The sequence below is a fragment of the Macaca nemestrina genome, chromosome 15 (genome assembly GCF_043159975.1).
Source record: "Macaca nemestrina isolate mMacNem1 chromosome 15, mMacNem.hap1, whole genome shotgun sequence".
In the NCBI taxonomy this organism is placed as follows: domain Eukaryota; kingdom Metazoa; phylum Chordata; class Mammalia; order Primates; family Cercopithecidae; genus Macaca; species Macaca nemestrina.
This window is the reverse complement of record NC_092139.1, coordinates 104,312,932-104,337,193: the sequence shown is the minus strand read 5'-3', so window position 1 is coordinate 104,337,193 and position 24,262 is coordinate 104,312,932. Positions and strand designations below refer to the sequence as shown.

At 47.2% G+C, this 24,262-nt stretch overlaps 1 protein-coding gene and 1 long non-coding RNA gene across 6 annotated transcripts in view; one reads left to right on the top strand and one right to left on the bottom strand.

The window, feature by feature from the left end:
* LOC139358725 (uncharacterized) overlaps nucleotides 1-1,845 on the bottom strand; it is a 77,010-nt gene extending 75,165 nt beyond the window's left edge. For 3 of the 4 annotated variants that reach the window (XR_011614126.1, XR_011614127.1, XR_011614124.1), the window contains exons 1-2: nucleotides 1,709-1,837; nucleotides 948-1,079 (exon numbers count right to left, since the gene is read on the bottom strand). This is a non-coding gene — a long non-coding RNA (uncharacterized lncRNA). Of the gene's footprint in view, nucleotides 1-947; nucleotides 1,080-1,708 lie in introns of all 4 variants that reach the window. The other variant, XR_011614125.1, reaches the window with a different exon arrangement.
* The window catches only part of LOC105464512 (calcium voltage-gated channel auxiliary subunit gamma 2), a 142,338-nt gene continuing 119,220 nt past the window's right edge, over nucleotides 1,145-24,262 (top strand). The window contains exons 1-2 of one of the 2 annotated variants that reach the window (XM_071080529.1): nucleotides 1,145-1,849; nucleotides 2,413-2,558. In XM_071080529.1, coding sequence (XP_070936630.1) covers nucleotides 2,417-2,558 — 142 coding nt within the window. In that variant the 5' untranslated portion in view covers nucleotides 1,145-1,849; nucleotides 2,413-2,416. Of the gene's footprint in view, nucleotides 1,850-1,990; nucleotides 2,559-24,262 lie in introns of those variants that run through there. The other variant, XM_011712484.2, reaches the window with a different exon arrangement.

Below are 24,262 nucleotides of genomic sequence, written 5' to 3'. Positions count from 1 at the left end.
CACTGGTCGTACCTGCAGACCAACTCTGAGCTGAGAGAAGGAAGTTAGGCAATGGACTTTACACCAAAGAAAGACTGTTTTTAGTTCACTCATCTTTTATATACTCTCTGATAATCACCACATCACTGAGAAATTGTCAAGCAAATAATCTCAAGAAAAAAAGTAGAGGGAGAGAGAAGAAAGTATTGAATAATTGAGTTGTGGGATTGAAACATCTCAACTCCCCCTGCCTCAATTGACTCATCATACTCACATCCTCTCCAGGGTCTCCCCCCCACCGACACACACACACACACACACACACACACACAAAATATCAAAAACATGCAAAAACATGCACCCCCATCATGCCTCATGTGCTCTCACTCACTTAACTATAAAAGTGATCAGAGAAAAAAATGTAATCTGTAGCAGCAGAAATTAATGTGCTTCTTTCTACCAGAGGTCACATTAAGGAAAAGTTGCACATAAGAGAAATGAGAGGCGACACTGTAATTAACCCACACACAATGCTTCTTCTGAGGAAGAGGGGAGGGTTTCGGTGTTCCAGTGTTCATAGAAGGAAGATTTTTTATCCCTTCCAAACCAGTTTATGAATGACTTAGGATACTTAGAAGGATTCACATTTCACCCACTTCCCCTGAGAACATGTTTATCCCTGAAATGAAAATCATTACTCAAGCCCCAGCTACAAGTCGCCCTTTTGCACCCTTTTCCACGAATAATCTTTCCAAAATGTCTGCTTGTAGAAGCAAGATTTGGAATTTCACGGAAAACTACAGAGACACAGACAGAGCAATGCACACCCCCTGGTAAGCCAGAGAGAGACAGAGAGGAGAGAGGAAAACCGAAAGAAGATACAGCTAACGGACCAACAAAATAAATCCCCAGCAAAGAAAAGTGAAAACAATGATTTAAAAAACACGTAAAGACGTGTTTGTAATTACCCGTCCAGGTTACATGCTCGCCGCTTCCAGGCAGAGAAACGGCTCGTTGAAGTTTTGTGCCCGTCTGACTGTGATGGGAGGGTTGTATTTGAAGCTCTGGGCACGTAGAGATGGAATGAGAAGGAGGCTGAGCTGGAAGAAACACCAAGGGGGGAGGGAAGGGGAGAGAGAGAGAGAGAGAGAGAGAGTGAGAGAGAGGGAGAGAGCTATCTCTAGCTACGCCTTCCTCTAAGCCCCGGGAGCCCAGGAGAGCGCTCATTTTAGGATTTGGGAGAGGGGTAAAAAGAGGAAAGGCGGCCCCCGCTCTGCGCTGGCCTTGCTGCCCCAGGGAGGGAGGACTCTGGCCCGCGCCCCCCTCCTGGAGGGCGGCCCTGGGAGCCGGGGAGCGCGCGGAGCGGGCGGCGCAGGGAGCTGTCCGGTTCAGCACCACCCGTAATGCAGTAGGTGGGAGCGCCTCCGCGGGGGCCCAGCCGGCAGCGAGTGGGGGGCAGGCGCGCGGCCCACCCTGCAGCAAGACGCCGGCTCCCTCGTTTCCAGGAGCTTTGCAGATAGCGGGAGGGAAACCCGCCTCGATTCTCCGGGAGAAACCCCCTCTCTCCCCCACTTCGCCAACACTACCCCCGCCACCAACAACAATAAGCGCCACCGCCGCTCGTCCTGCCGCCGCCGCCGCCGCCGCCGCCGCCGCGCCTGCCCGCCCTGCCGCCGCCGCCGCCGCCGCCGCTGCCCGGGCAAAACCATGGAAAGCGAGACCCCCGCACCTGTGCAGCTGAGCTCAAGGGCTTACAGAATACTGGGAAGTCTGGTCTGAAACGAAAGCGCCGAGACCCCCCAAGGAAGAGAACTGGCGAAGCAAAGGATTTTCATGGCGCAGGCCGCAGAGCCGAGAACGAAGACCGAAGGTTGCATCTCGGCTCTTACAATCTCTAACTGTCTAGGTCCCGACCATGAGAAATGGTGTTGAGAATTCGGCTGTTCCCTGGTTCACTGTGGAAGCCATCTCCAAATTAGCTATCACATATGGAAACTGGAGACCAGAATTTTAGAAAAAGAGATTAAGGCATCTCACTTGGGGGGGTGGGGGGTGTCTTTTTATTTTTTTTTTCTTTTTTTTTTAAAAAAAAAAAAAACACTGCAACTGGAACAGTTTCTGATCTCAAAAGGCAAGCCTCTTCCCGTGTGATCTTTATAATTTACACTCTTTTCCGTGAGCTTTCTTACCTCCCTTTTTTTATAACTCTCCATATTCTCTATTCATACATATATCCATTATATTAGTAGTGGAATAATTTTTATTTTTATTTTATTTTTATTTTTTTTTTTTGGCTTTAGTACTTGCACCCTCACACACACTCTCCCGAGAACCAGAAGTCGGTTGGGTGTTTATATAATGAAGAATTATGGGGCTGTTTGATCGAGGTGTTCAAATGCTTTTAACCACCGTTGGTGCTTTCGCTGCCTTCAGCCTGATGACCATAGCTGTGGGAACCGACTATTGGCTCTACTCCAGAGGGGTTTGCAAGACCAAAAGTGTCAGTGAGAATGAAACCAGCAAAAAGAACGAGGAAGTTATGACCCATTCCGGATTATGGAGAACCTGCTGCCTAGAAGGTATTTGACTTCCCATCTCCTCCCCCCCTCCACCCCACCCCTCCCTTTTCACTCCCCCCCCACCCTCCTCCAAATAAGTCCCCTTTACATTCCACCATTTTCTTAGTTCACTCCTTCCACCACCGATCAAGGTTGGTTGGGTTAGTTTCAGACGAAAAAAAAATCAATAAGCAAAACCCATACTCTACTCCCTTGCCTCCACCACCCCTCTTCCCCTCAAACATCCTCATTGGAATAATCTATGACATGGTGAAAACGACAAGAGATTGTCTTTAAAAGTCAAAGGTGTTCTGCCTGCTTTGGAGTCATTAGGATTTACCATCCGATTTAGCATTGCCATCTATGAGAGGGTAAAATAATTGCTTCTGTCTATGCTGTTTCTCTTTTCGCAATGAAGAATTCAAAAATGCTCTTCCCTTTTCCCTCCTCTTCTCCTTACTCCCCAAAAGTCCTAGATGCATCACCATCTGCAAATCTCCTTATTTAAAAAAAAAGAATATGTTGTTTCTAAGAATCCTTACGTGGTAAATCCTAATTATTCCAGGATCTCAAGCTGAGTTCAAGAGCATTTCGTAATGTCTATGAGCCACACAGATCGTTCGAGGTGGCTGGCTGCGTGTGTGTATTTGTGTGTTTTAACGTTTACAAAGTCTAAAAATACATACGTCTCTCACAGGAAACAAGCCCAAGTTCTAATAAACAGCAATTCACTTGCGGGTTAGGCTTCCACAGAGTGACATGTCTGTTAGCCAGAAGCTAGTAGAGTCAGCATTGCAGCCGGCTTGAGAATCAGACATTGTGCAGGCAGGCAGAGAGGGAGGGAGGCGAGGGCATGGGGAGGTTGAGGGGGGAGTGGGGGTGTCAGCTGTTTGCCTTGATCTTGCGGAGTGTTGAGGCATGTGTGTCTGTGCTGTGAGCACAGGGGCCACCACAGTGTAAAGGCTGGGGGATCAGGCTATGGATGAAGGCATGTACTTCTGGGACACATTAATAAGCACAGAAAAAAACTCCTGTGGGTCATCCAACCTGCATTTGGCAACAGACTTTAATATGAGGGACTGTATTTGAATGGCTATATATGTCTGTGTGTGCAAGCTACAGCCACCCATAGAAAGACGAGCACAGAGAGATACATATGCTTCCGTGTGGGGGAAAAAAAGGCTTATGTGTTTTGCTTCTGATATGAACCAATACTGGAGGCCATCTGAGGCAGCGTCGGGAAGCAGGGACTGCAGGATTGTTTGTTAAGCTCAACATGGGATGGTGATGCAAGGAGTTGAGACCAGGGGATGGGGGAGAAGAGAGAGAAATGGATAGGTGAGGGAGAAACTGATGTGGCCCCAGGGTCTAACCCAAACTGAGCAAAAGCCACTCTTTGGGAAATGATTACATCTGGGAAAGAGCACAAATCCCATGCCCCCCTCCCAACATTCTTGGTGCAAACGGTTGAGTGATGGCTGAACATGTTTTGAATAGCTAAGTGACTTCATTGAGCGATGGTCTATTTGACGCATACTGCATTTGGTGCCCTTTCTCAATCCAAACTGCTGCCTTTAACATATTCTGCAGAGGAGCTCTATGCTGAATACTATATGTTCTTCCCCAGCCAGAGAATCAATATCAAGAAATTAATAGGGACTGTTTTAAACACACGCACACACACACCCCCTCCTTAAAAAAATGAAAAGCCTTTCATACAGCTAGTCATTAACAGTGGGAAGACTTCCATTTAATTAAACATTTATGACAGACTTTTATTCCAAAAGAGAAGAAAAGCAAAGTGAATGAGGACCGCTTTAGGGAAATGATCATAGTGGCAATTTGCTTTCCTTGGATTTTAGTTAGATGGATGAAGGGAGATAGGTAGCCAAGAGACTAGAGGAGAGACAAGACATTGTTTTAGTGTAAATACACCCAGAAATGGGTGGGTTGGCATAGATATACTTTTCTAAATCTGCGTTTTATTTCCAAATTCTTAATATTGTGATCTTTTAAACATTGTGTAATTCCCAGAAGGCAAACAGACTACAGGCAGTTTTATATCACCCATGCATTAAGAAGGCTTAAGTATTTTCATTAAAATTCCATCTGTTTGATGTCCACATCCCCAAATGTGCTGCCCACCCCCTTCAACTTTCTCTCCAAGCTGCACACTCCCTCTCTCCCTGAATCGTCTGTAAAGGGTTAGAATTGCAACACTTCCCAAGGATTGTGTGATGCACACAGGCACTGTGGGTTGGGCCACACTCCCCAGCGGGGCCTCACTGCCCCGGGGCAGTACTGTGGGGCCCTGCCAGGCTCTCCTCAGGGGTGATACTCCCTTTCCACTTGTAGCCATGGCCGGGGCAGGAAGGGCTGGAGCTCCGGGCCTGCTTTTGACCTGGCCTTTAATTTCCAAAGCCTCTGTCAACTGGAGCTTTGCAGGCCTGGGACCACCTTAGGAAGATGGGCCTTGGCCACTTAGCAAATGGTTTGGAGACTGTAAGCCTCTTATTTTCAAAGACTGCACTGATCTCCAAAGGCTGTAAGTTCAGTTGTTTCTGGAAGTTGGCATAGACAGTACTTGGGGGCTGGCAGTGTGCTTGCTTTTATGAGCACTCACGATGGGGGTGCTTTCTATGGAGATCAAGTTGTTAGTGCTTTGGGTTCCCTCAACTTGTGTTTTTTTTTGTGTGTGAAAAATTGGACTTTCAAAAAAGATCCCCCCACCCCCTACCCCTTAACCACTTGATCTGTGTTTTCTGCCCAATCTGGAGAAGTTGCAAACAGAATTCACGTCGTCTTTCTAAGATGCCGCTAATGACTCCAGATGAAAAACAACCCTATCGTCCTCTGATCTCTTTTGCTCTCTGGTTTTCATTAGTGCTTTTTGTCTCCCGAGGTGATTATTTTCGTTCACCTCTTGATGAAAATAAGAATAGGAAAAAAAAGTCCTTGCCTCTAAGGCTGCTTTTGAAATTAACTAGTCTGCTGAAGAATGAGAAGAGACATGGCCACCTGTTAGGGACAGGCACAGGGGGAGGGGGAGAAGGGCCAGGGGAAAAACCACCACCCTTATTTTCTCCCTCTGCAGACCGAAAAGTCTGTGTGTGTGAACTTGAAATCCCTAGCAGGCTGGTGTCCTTAGGGGGATTTGAGGAGCGTGGGTGGGAGAGGACAGTGTGTATGTGGATACAGGTAGGTGGGGAGTGATAGAAGTTCGTGAACTTTTCAAGAAAGCTGAATTAAGAATCTCTGCATGGAGAGATGAATTGGCTCAGAGAATTATGCTCAGAGAAGAAGAGTTCAATGAAATCTACAACAAGATGCTAAAACAGCTTGTTCAAGCAAGGTGTCTCGAGGCTGCCTGGTGACTTGCTGCTCAGGATATTAACCTCTGCTGTCACCTAAAGGAAGCATCGTCTCCAGGGACAGCGAGAAATTCACTCTTGGTGCTTAGTCTCTCCTATGCCTTCCTCCCTTCTGTTCTGGCTCTGTGGCTCCCCCAAAGGATTTCCAGACCTGCAGAGGTCGAGCCAATAGCAGGCATAATGTGGTCTGTAGAGGAAGCAAACTCCGTATTTTCTCTCCCCCTCTGTCCGTTTTGCCTTACTGTGAGGCAGAACAGAAATCTTACTCTCTGTCCAGGCTGTCAGATTCCCTCTGCTGAATATCTCAGCTCCTTATCCATCAGTGGTTTCTCTTGTCTTGCCCCCACCAGGATGCTTGCTCATGGGGGCTCTGCCAGCCACTCTACATCTTTGCTCTCTTTGAGCAAGAAGTATCTCAATGGTCCCAAATTGTCTTTTCCAAGTTCATGACGGCCTGCGAGGTGATACAGTGCTCCACACTCAGCTCAGCCATGGGTCTCTTATTCTGCAGAAAAAGAAAAAGGATGCATCTTTTATTTTAGGAAAACCAATAGCCTTTCCCAGACACGCTTGCTTTCTAGCATGGGTGGGCTGAATTTGGAAGCTACTAACAGGTCTTCACACTGTGCAAGTATTGCTCCATAATTCCCAAGATAATTTGACTTTCTTTAGGTACTTTGCACACAGGAAGTGCATAAGAAATATTTATCAATGGATTGATGCAGAAATTCTTAAAATTACCGAGATGAATGCAAACATCATAAGGACATGTGACAACCAAGTGATCAAGAGAGAGAGAGAAAGAGGGAGGAGAGTGGCGAGAAAGGGAGAAGGAGAGAGGGAGAGAAAGGAGAGAGGGAGAGAAGGGGGTGCAGAAGTCAGAATGATTTGTTTGTTCTTCCTGGAACTTCTTTTTTTATAAGAATAATAATGAGTCATGAATTCACTATTATAAGATAAGTGAATTCAAAAGGAGTCAGTCATTGAGGTTGCACAGCTCCTAATTGGCTATAGTGAAGGCAAATTACTCAAGGAAAGGTAAAGAAAAACGATCCATGCACACAGCCTCTATAGGAAAGAAAAAATAATAATCAATTGATTTTCTTCCCTTTTCTGCTTTTAAAGTATACCAAAGTTCAGTGTGAAATCAATATTCCCTAGAACAGACACCTCTGAGCAGAGAGGAGGCCTTAGAATGGCCCACCCCTGCTTAGCTCCAGTAGAACCTTCTACTCTTTCACAAACCTCCCATCCAATTCAAAGAACCCTGACAACTTTCCCTCAGGCTTGGGTTCTAATCAGCAGCTTTTCCATACAGCGAGGCCTAGCATTCCCAGCCATTCTCACCGTGTTAGCCAAACCTGACTCCTCTACCTGGAGACCTGGTCAGTTCACACCACACTCCCTGCCCTTGCTTCCCCTTTCCGGGTGAGCTGAATGAGGCTCACAGGAGTGAACAACACACCAAAGTCATGTAGCAGGCAGTGGCTGAGCCAGAACTTGAATCCAGTTCCTTATGACTCATCGAGCTACATTGTCCCCCTATCCCATGCACTCTGAAAGCCTCCAGAGGAACTCTGGGCAGTAGACCCGAGCCAAGGTGGCCTCCCACTTATATTCACTAACAAGCACTGTTCTATCCAGTCTGCTTTTTGTTGAGCATCCCTCACTGAGCACTCAACCTGAGCATCTCAGGAAGAACGAGTCCCAACCCTGTCACTCCCCTGCATACCCCTCCCTCCTAGCTGCCATCTTGAGCCGCTTTGCACCTTTCAGGGTGACAACGACTGTGCCCTGGTCCACACCGCCTGTGAGCTGAGTAGCTGAGTCTAAGGAAATGCAGCAGTCAATTTCTAACCCCGAACTTCAGGCCACACTCACCATGTGCCTCTTTATTTTGTCCTTTCATTTTGGAGATGTCCTCAGTGTAAATGATCTGTGGGTTTATGTTTTCAAGCATTTTCAGAAAATAGCAAATTTACGTCCTATGTAACTCACTGAAGTTTTCAGATGAAGTTTTTGTGGTCTCATTGAAAGAATTGATGCCACACAGACCTGGGTTTGCTTCCTGCACTGCAGCCTTGTGTGATCTGGGGCAAGTTACTCAACCCCTCTAACCCTCAAATTCCTTATCTGGAAAAAAAGGAGGCATAATCTCCTCCTCAAAGGGCAGTTGCTGGCTTAGGGATTAAATGAGTGGATGTCTGTCCTCCCTTTTCTCAGACCACCTTATTTGAAATTGCAATCAGCAATCTCCACCTACACTCCTCATCCATCCCCCTTTGCTGTTTCATTTTTACAGAATGCTTACTGCCTTGTAGCACGCTCTGTCCTCTACTCATTATATGTGATGTCTGTCTCTCACCACTAGACTGTCAGCTCCATGAGGGCAGGGATTTTCATCTGTTCTGCTCATTGCTGTGCCCACAGCAATCATGACAGTGCAAGAAGTCAATCTACCTTGTTAATAAATGAACCCATGACTACTGCCTGCTACAGTGTGGGGGTTCGGAAAGGGTGGTCCCTCCATACTGCCAAAGGATTATTTTTCCTGCATGGTGAGCTGTGGTGGCCAAAGCATTATTTTTTTTTTAACATTCTAAAAAATAAATAATGAACTCAATACAGAAGAAGGAGTGAGAGAAAAGATGGAGGGATAGAAGGAGGGAGAAAGAGATGGAGAGAAAGAGAGAGAGGGAGAATGACAGGATGCATAAAGGACAATAATAAAAAAGATAATGGAAACAAAAAGTGCTTGGAGAGAAAATAAATGCCTGAGAAGGAAGTGCCAGGGGTGCAAGTCCTCTAAATAGATCCTGGCCACACCTTCCTCCCTCCACACCATCTAAAGTGTCTGTCACCGATCCTGGGGGAGAGCTTCCCTTGAGTGCTCACTTTCAGGTCGAGAGGAGGAGAAGATATAGATCCAGACTGATAATGCAAGAAATATGTTATCAAAATGTAATGTCTCCTTTTAACCTCAAATATAAGTATTTTGGTCAAAAACCCATATTCAAATGCAATAGGCATTGTAAGTTTCCACATTAGCTCGCAGCCAGAGATGGGGCAATTCCTTCACTCATTTATTTTATTGGTGAAATCTTTCATGAGCCCCTATAAAGCGTCAAGCACTAGGCCAGGAGGTGAGGACATCATAGGAAGCAGTGTCCTTCAGGGTCACTGCTCTTGGTGAACTCCGATTCACATCATTTGAATCCCAATTCACATAATCTCACATATATATAAATTACAGCTCTGATAAGTGCTATTCACAGGAGATGCATGAGACGTGAGCTCACAATACTGGGATTGTAGCTAACCAGGGAAGGCTTCCCTGAGGAGGTGAGATGGGAGTGAAGATCTGAAGGATGAATAGGAGTTAACCCAGGTGAAGAGAGGAAGAAAGCACGTTCCAAGTTGGAGGGCAGCATGTCCAGAGACGGGTGAGGAAGGAATGAGACTAGTACAGAGAGAACACCAGGGTGGATAGGAAACTGAGAGGGGTGGGGGGTGGGGGAGTGGCAGGGAGGTGATGCTGGATGGGGCGGGAGGGGCAAGTGGAAGTGGTCAGGACCTAAAGGGCTTTGTTAGTCTTATTAAAGCGTCGCGTTCTGTTGTTTTTTGGCTTCTCGCTTATAAGCTGTATGACCTTGGGTTAGTCGATTCTGTCTCTGTGACTTATACTTACTTTACAGAATGGGGATAAAAATACCTGCCTTTATAGTTGTTGTAAGGATTGGAGCAGCTGTTCCCTTTTTTTTTTTTTTTTCTTTCTTTCTGCCTTTTTTTTTTTCTTTTCTTTTTTTAAGAGACAGAGTCTCACTCTTTCACCCAGGCTAAAGTGCAGTGGCATGATCGTAGCTCACTGCAGTCTTGAACTCCAGGGCTCAAGTGATTCTCCTGCCCTAGTCTTTGGAGTAGCTGAGATGACAGGCACAAGTCACCACACCTGGCTCATTTTTTTTTTTTTTTTTTGAGACGGAGTCTCGCTCTGTTGCCCAGGCTAGAGTGCAATGGCGTGATCTCTACTCACTGCAAGCTCCGCCTCCTGGGTTCACGCCATTCTCCTGCCTCAGCCTCCCAAGTAGCTGGGACCACAGGAGCCCGCCACGGCGCCCAGCTATTTTTCTTTTTTTTTTTTTTTTTGTATTTTTAGTAGAGACGGGGTTTCACAGCGTTCGTCATGTTGGTCTCGATCTCCTGATCTCGTGATCCACCCGCCTCGGCCTCCCAAAGTGCTGGGATTACAGGCGTGAGCCACCGCGTCCAACCCCACACCTGGCTAAGTTTTAAGTTTCTTCTAGAGATTGGGTGTCACTATGTTGGACAGGCTGGTCTCAAACTCCTGACCTCAAGTGATCCTCCGACCTCGACCTCCCAAAGTGCTGGGATTACAGGCGTGAGCCACCGTGCCCGGCTCCTTTCCTTCTTTGCCATGCTGCTTTTGCTTCCACACCGATCTGAATACAGTGGTTTCTTAGGCTTCTCAACTACCCATGACAGTTCAGAGAAGGGTGGAAATAGACTCAAATAACTTTCAATCAACTAAATTTAAAAATGTGTTGATAGTGGATGCCCACCCTGTGTGAAACTTAGGTAGGCAGTGGTGAACAAATTCCTAACCCTGCTTCCAAGACCCTCCAGGGGAGGCCTAGCAGGGACCCTAAAGAAAAAGAACCTTGCAAAACGGTGCTGTTTCATCCTAGACGTTTGAGACAGCCCTATAGCCTAGTGCTACCTCTTCTTATTACCCTCCCACAAATTCAGAGAGATTCTTGGCATCTTTTACCATCAGTTAGGATTATTGAGGATTTCAACGGCAATTTGAATGAGGCTCAGTTATAACACCAGACTTTTTGAAAACAGGAATAAGAGAGATGTTAACTGTGCTCCCCAATGCTAGGAAATGCGTGTCACCAGCTGTGGGATTGCTGGTGAACTGCGATGGCCTAGCCAGCCCCCAGTCCTTTCTCCTGGGTACATAAAAGGCTTTATTCTCCCAGTTCCGTATTCGCTCAGTTCTAAGACACAGCTAATTGTAAAATGACCTATCTACCAAAAAACAGCCTTCAGGGCAGAGGGCGACAAATTTAATGTTCCACATTAATTATAAAATACACTCTAATTTCAAAAATCTTGCAACTTAAAATACATGCCTTAGAATCAAAAGAAGACGGTCAGCTATCTTGCTAGCAGGAAGAAACGTAGGCAGGGTGCTAAGAGAGCCCAGAGGATTTCTCCAGCATGCAGCTGGTGCCTGCCCCGTGACTCAGGAAGCAGCATAGAGCAGAATGTGGCCTTACCAGCAACTTGCTTGAGGAGGAAAAGGGTGATGGTTGCTCTTTTCCAACAACTGTTCCCGAGTTTTTGCCAGGTACTGTGTGGGACTCTAGGATAGAGTTGAAAGACTCAATCTCTGCCCTCAAGGAATTTAGTCTAGTAGAGGAGATACCCCAGTGAACAGACGATGATAACTGCAGAGCATGAAATGTACGTACAGGGGATTCTGGGAGCACAGGGATTGGGGAGGAAGGGATGCCAGGGAGGACTGAGTTCTCAAGGATGCAAAGTATGGGTGAGCAAGCTAAGGAAAGAAAGAGTACTTCAGACAGCAGGAACAGCATGTGCAGAAACAGATGCCCATGTGTTGGGCATTGGCAATGCCAATGGTCCCATGGAAGGTAGAAAGCAGACAGGGATGAGGCTGGAAGGCAGCATAGATATGACCCCAAAGGCACAGAAATGCCTCACAGAGACATTTGTGTTTCAGCATGAAAGAAAAGGGAGGCCCAGAAAGGTAGGAAGCCAGGTAGGATCGTCACAACTGGCTTTTCCACTGTCTAGGTCACAGGTTGTTGAGGGCTTAATGGATGGGATGAGGAGTGGGTTGGGCTGGTGAGACTTGCTGAGCAGGTGACAAGGTGGTTGCAGTGACCAGGTGACTTGCACTAAGTTAGACATAGTAAACAGAGAGTAAAGGGGAGAAGGGAGATTGTAAGTGATGTACAATAGAGTGATGTCCTGTCTCCCCTTCTCTTCTCACTTCCCAGCATAACAAGCATGACTGAACACATACTATGTGCTAGGCCCTGCCATTACAAATACGTGGCTACAGAAAGCCTCTATTCAAATATCACCTTCTCAAGGAGCCTTCCTGACCAGCCTGTCTACAGTAGCTCCCCCAGTCCTGTCCCCCTCTTTAACATTATTTTTCTTTTTTTTTAGACAGAGTCTCGCTCTGTTGCCCAGGCTGGAGTGCAGTGGTGCAATCTCGGCTCACTGCAGCCTCCATCTCCTGGGTTCAAGCAATTCTTGTGCCTCAGCCTCCCAAGTAGCTGGGATTACAGGTGCATGCCACCATGATTATCTAATTTTTGTATTTTTAGTAGAGACGGGGTTTTGTCATGTTGGCCAGGGTGGTCCTGAACTCCTGACCTCAGGCGAGCCACCCACCTTGGCCTCCCAAAGTGCTGGGATTACAGGCATGAGCCACTGCGCCTGGCTTCTTTTTTAACTTTCTGTTTTTATTTTTTTAGCACATACATGTTTCTGACCTGAGTCCCCCTATAAGACTGGAAGCCCCATGAGGGCAGGGACAATGTCTGCCTTGTCCATCACCATCTCCCCAAAGTCTTGTCTAATGTCTGGCACTAAGAAAGTGCTTGGGAGCTAGGTGTCAAATGAACGAATAAAGAGATGGGGCCTGGCCTCAGGGAGTTGCCCACCTAGTGAAGGAGATGGGCTTTTAAATAAAAACTCCAGGCATCCATTGACCAGTCTTTTCTCCTAAGCTTGGCTGAAACCACATGCTGAAAAACCCTTGATAACAAGCAGGTGTTTCCCCTGCAACCTGGGAGGTCCTCTGGGGTGCCTCCTGGGCCCCAGCTTTGCTATAAAAGCTGATAAGTCACTGCCTGCTGGGAAGCAGTCATCTTTTCTCTCGATTGCAATCCTTGTTAGTTACCTCCGGGCCCAGAGGCACTTACTTAGCAGCCCTGGGTTTGCCTTTGCAGAGTGCCATCCCACTATTGACATATTCATTCACTATATTCATTCACTCCCTCCTGAACTTCTTTGACCTTGGGTAGCCTTCCTTCTGCTAACAAGCATGCCAAGGATCAGGTACAAGATCCCAGGTGCACGGTTGCTGGAGCCTCGTTGTACGAAGAATCCACCCCTTGTTTTGCCAGCCCCTCCATCATGCAACTTCAATGCCCCAGTGCCAGCCTCTCTGAACTTGCACTAGGCAAAACTCACTGGAGACCAGCCACTGCCAACCCCTAGACCAATTCTTATCCCAGTTTTGCCCCATGGCTCTCCTCCTTCATTTTCTCTGCTTAAGGGATGTATGCACTCTTTTCTATCATATTTTCCCCCAACCTGGATCTCTCTATCTCTGATAAGGGACACATTTTATCCTTTCTCCTTCCTGATTTTTCCCTAAAGTTGGTAGCGCTTGTCTCCAGTTTTCCTCCACCATGTTTGCAGAGTAGGTAATCCTGCAAAACAACTGTTCTGCCATAACTTCAGTACTAATACTAACAATAATAATAATAGGTAGTCATTCACTGAGCGTTTCCTTTGTGCTAAGCACTGTTTTAGATGTTCTCCAGAGGCTCTTATTTAATCTTCACAATTCTGAAGATATGTGCTGTGATACCCATTAACTCCATCTTAAGAGGCTCAGAGATGTTAAGTAACTTGCCCCAGGTCACACAGCAAATGGCAAAGCTGGGATTCCAACCCAAGCCTGTCCAACCTCAAAACCTGTGTACAGCCTTCTACGACACTAATTATATCCTTCATTTTCCGTTGGCCCCCAAGTCTATAAATAAATTTCTTTCAGATGTTGAGGGCAATGCTGAACAGAAAGGCTGTTTGTACTCCTTGCATGATGAAGTCTTCAGCATTTTGAGCTTAGATTAGGATATGCTCCTTACCCAGGGCAGAGTGGGGAAAAGTTAAGGGGCTGCCAGATTTCCTCACTGCTTTGAAAACAGACGGTCCTTCAAAATGCAACGACATTGGTCTCCTTGCAGTTTGTGAAGGCGGAGAAGTGAATACAGATACTCCCTCTCCCCTGCCTTCTGCCAAAAGGCCCCTTTCCCAGCCACATCCTACTTTATCTCCAGGACTTAGTGAGGTCGTCACCTCTGTCTGCTCCCTCCCACCTGGGGTCGGCTCCCTCCAGATCCCAACATCTAATACCTTTTATGTTGCTTGTTTCCATTCCTGTGTCTTCCTCTAGATCATGAGTTCCCTCATCTATTTCTTCAACAAAATTTACCAAGTTACTACCATGTAGCAGGTGCTGTCCGAGGAAGAGGTGTGAACAAGCATGACGTGTTTAGGGGACCACTTGAGGTTTATACTACTGTGGGAGAACTAGGTACGGGAGAGGAGGTAGGGGAAGGTGTTAGTAACGAGGGATGAGATTGCGCAGAGACCTCATCACAAAGGGATGATTATATGGTGAGATTGCTCAGCGTTTGTTGAATGAATGAGTGAGTGAATACAGAGAAAAAGCTTGACATGTGGGATTATGATGCATATTTAATCTCAGATTTTTCCCATCATCGTCATCATTGTTATAAAGATGCATTCTCTCCCAGCCAGGCCTGGAGTTCATGTCAGCTCGCATCTGACAGCCTGGGTTCAAATCCCACCCCTGTCACTTATGAGCTATGCTCCCTTGGACAAGGAATATAGCCTAAGTCTATTTTTCACGTGTAAAATGGGGATAATCATTGTGTCTCCCTCCCGAATTGCTTGTGAAATTTCGGTGGGATGCTCCACATAGAGTGCTTACCGAGGCGCCGGCACACAGCGAGCATTTGACAAATGTCGGGTGCTGTCATTACCAGTGGTGTGTTTATTATTTATGATGCTAACAGTTGATTGGCAAGCGAGTTGTGCTTGGCCCTCAAATGTTCTACATATTGAAAACTTTCCCATAAAAATCCACATTTTCGGTTCCCTTGGGGAAAAAAAAAAAAACAAGATTTGTGTAACCCTGGGCCCTATCCCTGCTTGGCAGCCATCAGCAAGATCTGGGCAGCAGATGTGTCTTCCATGCGGCAGGTGCCTTGCACTTCCCCCCAAGTCCCCACCGCTCCCGAGTGTCTTACGTGGCTTACATGGCTGCTCCGCTCCACCGTGCGTGGCCGTTGCCTGGCCTCTGTAGGCGTCCAAGTTTGCAAATCCTCCTCTACGCCTGTGGCAAATTAGAGGTAGAGTCTTTGTCTTTTGACAGCTGAAGACAGAACTAAAACGACACCAGCGCAGACAGGGTGTAGCAGCTCACACAGACAGAGGGAAGAAGAGAGCCGTGCATCTGTAAATAAATGCATCACTATCCCACATTCCTGAGCAGGGCCTGCTGATAAGATTCAGGTGGAAGGCTAGCCTCATCTACTCCCTTTTAAAGAACCTCCCCAGGGTGAGTTGTTGCTTTTAAAGAGAGAGATGCTCACCCATTTTAGGCCACCTTGGCAGCTTCCCTTTCAGAGGCTGACATTTTCTGACCTTGACCCCAGTTCGGGAAGCACGCCCTGTTGGGGTGACCAGCCACGTGGCATGTTTTATTCAATAACTGAATGCCAGGTGCCAGGGCGACAGGCCACGCTGTTGGTGCTGGCTGCAGAGAGATGGGAGGGAGACCTGCTGCACGACGGAGAGATTTACTACTTCTCATTTCTACCTTGGAAGGCTTCATGGAGAAGAGAGAAATTTTCGTTTTCTGGGGAGGAAAAATTGCCCAGTAATTGCCTAGAAAGAATATTAACTTAAAGACCTGTCGTTTGAATCTCAGAGAATGGTCAGACCTGATTTAACTTGATAATTTTTGAATGTTTAATGTAAGCCAGGCTCTGTGCTAGTTCACAGATCACAGAAGCAAATCAGCTGCCAAAGGGAGCCTGCCCTTCCTCTTCCTGGTCTCTCTTGCCGATTTTAATTTCTTTGTTGGATTTTACGCTCTCTGAATTTGTTTGTCTACTGTATGTATTATTTCTGATTGGAATGTGAGTTCCATGAGACCAGGGTCCTTGTCTGTCTTATTGACTTGCCATAGCCCAGGGACTGAGAGCAGTGCCTGGCACACAGTAGGTGCTTAGTAAATGTTTTTTGGGTGAAAGAAGACCCGCCCCTGCTCTGAAGGAGATCAAAGCCTAGAAGAGACAGGCAGACACCAAAACCATTACCAGTGAGCTCAGGGACTCGATGAAGGCACAAGTAAAGGGGAGAAAAGAGAGCAACTTTATTTGAGGAGGTCAGGAAAGAGGTCCTAGAGGCTGGGCCCTCTGCAGTGGGTTCTGCAGGATGAATAGGAGTTCACCAACAGTAGAACAAAGGAGATAGGCCCAAAGCAGATAAAGAAAATGGAATCACCCAAGACTGTTCCCAAAAGGATGAGGTTAAGGAGAGAGCAGAGCACTTGGTCTAGAGCAGCACCTTCAAATTTTAATGTGTACATAGATCACCTGGGGATCTTGCTGAAATGTAGATACTGATCTGGGGCTCCAGGTGGGCGCTGAGACTCCGTTTCTGGTGCCCAGGTGAGGTTGATGCCACAGGTCTGCAGACCACAGTTTGAGATGCAAGGCTTCAGAGCATGACCAGCGGGTTCTGGCAGACAAGGATCTAAATCCTACCCCTGCCACTGGCGGGCTGGGCCTGTTTCTTTGCCTCTTCCATGAGGATAACCACCTTCTTCCCAGGCACCAAATAAATTCAGAGTGCACAGACCCGGGAAAGCCATTAGTTCAGTCCCAGCACCTCTATCAGTCCATTTCATTTCAGCTACTTTTTTTTTTTTTTTTTTTGACAGGGTCTCACTCTGTCACCCAGCCTGTAATGCAGTGGTACAATCATGGGTCACTGCAGCCTCAAACTGCTTGGTTCCAGCGATCCTCCTACCTCAGCCTCATGAGTAGCTGGGACTACAGGTGTGCACTACCACACTGAGCTAATTTTTTTTTTTTTTTTTAAGAGATGGGACCTTGCTATGTTGTCAAGCCTGGTCTCAAATTGCTGGGCTCAATCGATCCTCTCACTTCAATCTCCCAAAGTGCTGGGATTACAAGGCATGAGCCACTGCACCCACCCCATTTCAGCTAATATTATCATTTAAGGTTAAAGGAGGTGACCAGAGGTATAGGAAGAAACAGTGATTTTCCCCGAGAGCTACTGTTTGAAAGTCTCGCGTGTGCTGGGCCTTGGGCTGAGGACCACGTGTCTGTCACCTCCCCTAGCTGCATGGCACTCTATAACACGGGTGTTAGGATTCTCATTTTACCCATTAGGCAACAGTGGGAGTGCATGTTTCCCATTGCTGCTGTAATAAATTACATGAACTTAGTGCTTAAAACAACAAAAACCTATTATCTGACTGTTCTGGATGTTGGAAGTCTAACCTGGGTCTCACTGGGCTAGAATCAAGCTGTGGGCAGGGCTGTGTCCCTTCCGGAGGGCCTTGGAAGAATCTACTTGCTGGCCATTTCTAGCTCCTAGAGGCTGCCTCCTTCCCTGGCCTATAGCTGCTTCCTCTATCCTCAAAGCGAGAGTTGTTGAACAGAGTCCTTCTCCTGATTCTCCTGCTTCCCCGCTCACACCTAAGGGCCCTGGGGATTACCACGTGCCCACCCAGATAATCCAGGATAATCTCCCTCTCTTACAGTCTGCTGATTAGCAGCCTTAATTCCATCTGCAACCTTAATCCCTTTTCCCATGCAATGTGGTGCACTCACAGGTTACAGGAATTGGGATGTGGGCATCTTTGGGAAGCTGCTATTCTGCCAGCCACAGGGAATGACTACCCGAAGAACTCCCCTAATGCCACAAGCTCAGAACCGCACACCTGGAAAAGACTTTAGAGCTTGTACCAGGAAGGATTCAATTTGACCATAAGTCACAGAAAAATAAAACTAACAGTGGTTTAAATAAGACAAAGAGGTTGTTCACAACCTAGCGTCACAACCTTGGAACGGTACACCTGGAAGAGACTTTTAGAGATTGTGTCAAGAAGGATTAGATCTGATGATAAGTAACAGAAAAATAAAATTAGCGGTGGCTTAAACAAAGCAAGAAGTTTCTTTCTTTCAAGTAAACAAATCTGGGGGTGTAAAGTACAAGGCTGGTCTGGAGGCTCCACAAACCGGTTAACAACGCAGACCCCTGCCCGGTCCCCACTCCATCATCCCCACAGTGGGCCCTTCAACCTCACAGTCAAGTAGGGCTGCCAGAGCTCCAGCCACTGCCTTCACATCCCATGGATCAAGGTGGAGGATGGCACAAAAAGACAAGGGCAAAGGGCACCTGTCACCTGGCTCCTAAGGAGGCTTCCTGGAAGGTATCACACAACATTTTTGCCTTAGCTTCACTGGGCAGAAATTTGCTACGTGACCATACATTAGCTATAGGGAAATCTGGAAAAGATAACCTTTATTCTAGGTGGCCACATGCCTGGAGGAACACTCGAGTTTCTGTTGCTATGGGAAAAGGAGAGAGGGAAGTTAACTAGCGGCGACTCCACAGGGCTCATCTAGTCCAAATCCTCACCTTGACTTTGAAGAACATGAGGCCCAAAAAGGAAGGGACTTGGTTATGCCACAGAGTCAGCAAGTGGCAGTGCAGGGACTAGAACCCATGTGCCCGGGTACCAGGCAGCAAGTAGTGTGGGGTCTCCAGCACCCGACACGGTGCCTAGCACGTAGTAGCAGCTCACTCATAATTGTGGGATGGAAGGCACTGTGCCATTCTACCACCGCAACATTCCCTCCGGGACACAGTCCCTGCTGCTGCCTCTCTGAGGGTGGATAAAATGCCTACCTCTGGGAGGCAGGACCATTGCGAGCCTGTGTCTGTTTATCCACCTTCCTCCCCATTACATCCCGGCTGATACCCTTAGGGGAGCTCTGGGCTCCCCTATCTGTCCCACAAAGTCTTCAAATCCAAGGGCCCTTCCGCATGAAAGAGCAGCAGGATTTGGCCAAAGAGAAGCCTGAAACAGCACCGAGAAAGGGAGGTTTTTCCTTCTTCTGGACTTGCTCTATGACAGGGTCACCTCCTTAGAGATGTGCCTTTATATCTGGGGAGGGTTGTGGCAGCGAGCTGTTGCTGTTGTCTCGGTATGCCTTGGTGTCTGTTTTGACATAGTGAAGGGATTAGACAGGGGCCCATCCATGCCAGGAGTGGTGGCCACTCTCCCCTTTCTCCTGCTGGCCTCAAAGCCAAAGGGCTCCACCCTCAGACATTTGCAGCCTCTGCCAGTTCAGATGCCGGCAAAGACGCAGACACTTTCTTATGCTTCTCTGTTTCCAAGTCTCTGTCTCCTCAACCAGGTGGTAAAGCCCTTGAGACAGGGATGGTGTCACATTTACCTCTGTGACCGGCTGCCCGGCACAGTGCCTGGCACACCTCATACTCTTGGTGAATAAATGGGGATAGTCCAATCAGTAGGAATTAAATAGCTAAGGCAGGGTCTGGCACATAGTAGGATCTCAGCAAAAATAATGATAGTAATTATGAACAAAAGAAGAAAAGGAGAAAGGATGGAAAGATGGACAGAGGAAGGGAGGAACACATTAGTTTGTGCCTTGGCTTCCAGTGGAATCAGCCGCTTCTAGGGTAGGCGGCTCTCCCAGCCTCAGTGCCGGAACAGCGGAATCCTTCCCCTGAGAACTGAGTTCACAGAAGAACATAAGAACCCGGCCGGAAAGGTCTGTTTCAAAGGGCCTGTCCTCCGGCTTGAGAACATTGTGCCTCTGGGGCTTCCCAATGGGCCTCGGCAGCCGAGGTGCCTGACACCAGGGTTACCAGGACGTGGCCAGAGGCAGAACCCGTGGTGTGGGTGAGGTGGGGGCAGAGCAATGGGGGTAAATGGAAGCCAGCTGCCATCCCGGGTCTAAGTCAGTGGCTTTGCAGACCACAAGAGGACGGGAGCCAGAGGTGGGTTGGTGGAAAGGATGATGGTGGGCAGAAGCTCAGCATAGCGAGGTGGCACAGGGTGGGGAGAGAGCGTGAGAAGGCTGGCAGAGGCCCCCGGGAGAGATGGAAGCTGCCTGGGCGCGGGCGGACCCCTTTCAGAGCAGATGGAATGCTGGAGCCCAGAGGGTCCACGACAGTTGGTCAGAACGAAGAGGAACAGCAGCAGGATGCAGAGAGAGGCCTGCCCGCCCCCAAGCTGGGAGAGACACCCCTGCCGCCCCCAGAAACGCTGCCCAGGGAGAGCTCTGTGAGACACAGAGAACACACAGAAACCAGGCGGGGCATGGATATTTGTGGACTGAGTGATGAGAGGAAGCCACAAAGCTTGTGGCTGGAGCCTAGGCTAAAATTACAGGCCAGAGCCTCAGATGGCAGGACCACACACCACTGCAGCCCAGGACCAATAGATTTTCCCTAGAACCCAACCACTTCCTGCCCTACTTTCTTCCCAGATTGATTGGGCAGCGTGATCCAGCAGAAAGGGCCCGATTTGAGCATCACACAGGCCTGGGTTTGAATCCTGACTCGCTCTGCCGCCTCGGGCAGGGCGCTTCACCTCTCTGAACCACCATTTCCTGTCCGCCACACACACGCACAAAAACAGAAATAAAAATGCTTCTCAAGCAGTGTGTTATAAAAATTAAAATAAAATCTGTATAAAAAACTTGCATACCGAGTGGAGGCTCAAAAGATAGTGCTGTTATTTTAAATCAAAAGATAGCGCTGTTGTTTTAAATCCACCACCCATACTGTTATTAATCAAACACATATCTTTTTTTACTTTTTTTTTTTTTGAGACAGGGTCTCGCTCTATTGCCCAGACTGGAGTGCAGTGGCACAATCTTGGCTCACTGCAGCCTTGACCTACTGGGCTGAAGGGATCCTATTACTTGAGCCTCCTGAGGAGCTGAGACTACAGGGGTGCACCATCGCACTGGCTAATTTTTTTTGTATTTTTGTAGAGATGGGGTTTCGCCACACTACCCAGGCTGGTCTTGAACTCCTGAGCTCAATAGATCCACCCAGCTCGGCCTCCCAAATTTTGGGGATTACAGGTGTGAGCTACTGCACACAGCCTCAAACGCGTATCTTTAAATCGATCCCCTGTTTAAATCGAGCCTCATCCTAAGCAATAGTATCCAAGAAACCACTGGTTCGATTCACTAGTTATATTTTTAACACGCCTTCAAAATACTCAGCTTAAACCTATTTAAATGTTCATCCCTATACCGCCTAAATTCATCTCAGATACCACAATGGCCCACCATTCACTTTGCAAAAGCGTCGTTCCTACTGATAAAGCATGTTTGAAAGACGTGGAGAGATGGGCGGCTCTTCAGCTCCATTGCTCATCAGCTTTTTTCTTTAGGTGATAAAAGAGACACTGGCATAGAAAGTGAAAAGAAGGTCAGAGGCCAATTCACAGAAGTCGCCTGGAATCCAAGGGCCTTTCTAAGGCGTCGGGAGCACTCGGTTCTTAGTTACAATTTGACCCATTTCTCCATCTAGAAAGGATGGTGGTGTGGATGATAGCCGGGGGGCGGCGAGGGGGAGAGAGAGAGAGAGAGAGAGAGAGAGAGAGAAAGAGAGAGAGATGCTACCTCCCTTGTTGACACACCGATTTGTACTGGAGGATTTTCCCTTTGGTTTCCTCCAGGGTGTTCAGGAGATGCCCCCTCTCAAGACACCATCAGAACAAGAGGAATTAGCTCTCCCTGTCAATCAGCAGGGAAGGAATTTCTTTCTCCACCCTAGAGCCTTCCAAGTATAGGATTTACCTCTGGTCGGAAGAGGTGCTTGCTTGGAGGAAGCGGTGAGATTTCTCCGTAATGATCATACCTGGGTGTGAGAGGAAAGGCAGTTTTGTCGTGACAGGAATGACTGTCTCCCATAACAATAAGGACAAAAAGGATTTGGGGTATATAGGAAGGGATGGGATAATGTGACTCACAAGCCTAAGAGAAATAGTGTAAGGTTTGAGGAACCCAGGTGCTGGGTCAGAGAGAATGCAGGCATTTCCTTCCTGACTCTTAGTCCTGACTCAATCTCTTAGATCCAAGGACTTCATCCACCATCATATAATCCTGAAGTATTGCACTTTGACCCAAGAGTGTTTATTTGGGAGATCCAGCACTGTCTTGTTAGACCCTGAACTGCTGAGAAGAGGCATAGCTACTTCTTATACAGTTGAATGAATTAACACATAGTTACGGATATAAACTAAATTTCTGGGTATTAATGTGGAGCCCTGGAAATAAATCACAGAGTATCTTGTCTATACAGCAATGAGATGCCAGGAAAGAAAGACAGGAAGCTGCAAAGGAAGCGCTGAGAGCAAATGCACTTTCCCTTTGGAAGGCCCGGAGCGATCATGAGCTAGTTGACTGTAAGAGCCCCCTTTGGGATGGCAGGCGTGGGGGAAGTAAGTGTTCTCGCAATGAAGCTGATGGGATTTTAATAGCCAGACAGATGGCCTAAGGAAAAAAAAAAAAAAAAGGAAGATTTTTTTTTTTTTAAATGAAGGAAAACACTTCCATAGCTTCCCTTCAATTAAAAGAAAGTGAGAGCCATCCATGCCGGGAAGATTTGTCACCATTATTAGTATTGTCAGTCCAGATGTCCTTTAAATAACTGTATGATTGAGCATCAGTAATAAACCAGGGCAGCATCTTCAAACAAATTAGAGGGTGTGACTCTCTACTGACTTTTGATTCAATTTTGATTATGTTGGCTTCATTTGGTCTCACGATTTAATAATGATCCCAAATAATTGTGTTGTTATTATTCTTGTTTATGCAGTCAAACATTTATCACTTATTGGCTTCTTTAGTGTCCATCCTCCTAAGAACTTCAGGTTGTATACAAGCCACCATTGAGTAGCCAGCATATTTGAAAATTTGATTCAAGAAACCTGGGAAGAAGTCGGGAGGGGGGTGGAATACAAGATACAAAGGAAGTGTTTGAAAAGAAGGAGAGGATGGAGAGGGAAGGAAGGGAAGAAAAACACTACCTATTGAGCACCCTCCTGTATGCCAAAGGTTTTATTTTATCCCCACAACCACCATGCAAAATCTGTTTTAGGCTTCTTATCCTCATTCTGCAGAGGAGGAAACGGAGGCGCTGAGAGATTAAGTGATTTGCCAGAGTCCCACAGCTCACAGGGGTAGAGGTGGGAGTCGGGTTTTTTGGGACTCCCTCTCTTCACTGGCTTCACTCCTGCAAGGGCCTTCAAGCCCTGCGTCTTCTCCCCCAAGTCTCAGCCAAGCTGTGGGAACCCTCCGCAGCTTAGAAATGAGCTGTCTCGTAGCATTCCTGCAGTGTGTAAAGGAACAGAAATTCACACAGGAATTCTGCCTCCCGGTTTGCTGTTATACTTCCCCAGTTCAATTCTCCGAGTCTCCTAATGGCTGAGCATCATGAAGATGGGCTGATGGTAGAGGGGGAGTTGGTCCCTGAGAGCATGCAGCCTTGGCATCCTTTGGCTGTACCAGAAATGGACCCGATAGAGAGTAGGGGAAGTAATTATCTACAGGAAACATACACATGCCATGCATCCAGCTACCATGGGCTGGATCCCCCGGGATCTACTGTATAGTCCTTATTTTTTCATTCAATTCCCACAACCACCCTGTATTGCAGGGTGGTTGCACAGATGAGAGAACTAAGGCCAAAAGAAGTCAAGTGATATTTTTTTCAGGTCAGTCATTGGTGGTGCAGGGATTTAAACCCTAGTCCATCCAATGAATTCCAAACACAAATGGTAAACTTTACTTCAGCATCAGTGTCATGAGTTTTGATAAGAGACAAAAGGAAAGGGTGGGAGAAATTAGAAATGTAACCCGTGGGAGGCTGAGGCAGGAGAATGGCGTAAACCCGGGAGGTGGAGCTTGCAGTGAGCTGAGATCTGGCCACTGCACCCCAGCCTGGGCGACAGAGCGAGACTCTGTCTCAAAAAAAAAAAAAAAAAAAAGAAATGTAACCCAAAAAGATATTTGGAATAAAAGTGGCTGCCCCCAAAAAAATGGATTTAATTCTGTTCCTGCCCAAAGGCTGATGCTCAAATTTAATTCAGTAAGCATTTACAGGATGTCAACAATGTGCAGATCATTATGCTAAAGCGCCAGGTGCGGACCAAAGATTCAGATTTCCTGTCTTCTTCCTTTTTAAAAACTTTTGACTCTGAATAAAAAGATGTACCCCTTTTCCCACAAAGAGATAAAATCATGTAGTTGCTCTTCTCTATGCTATCACTAGGTAGGAAAAGTCCAGTCTCTGCAAGGGCTTGGAAGCATTCTCTATATTCTAAAGTGCTGCATCAGTTACTTTTAGGCCCCAAGCGCTAAACCAACTGAAAGAAGGTGGAGGGAT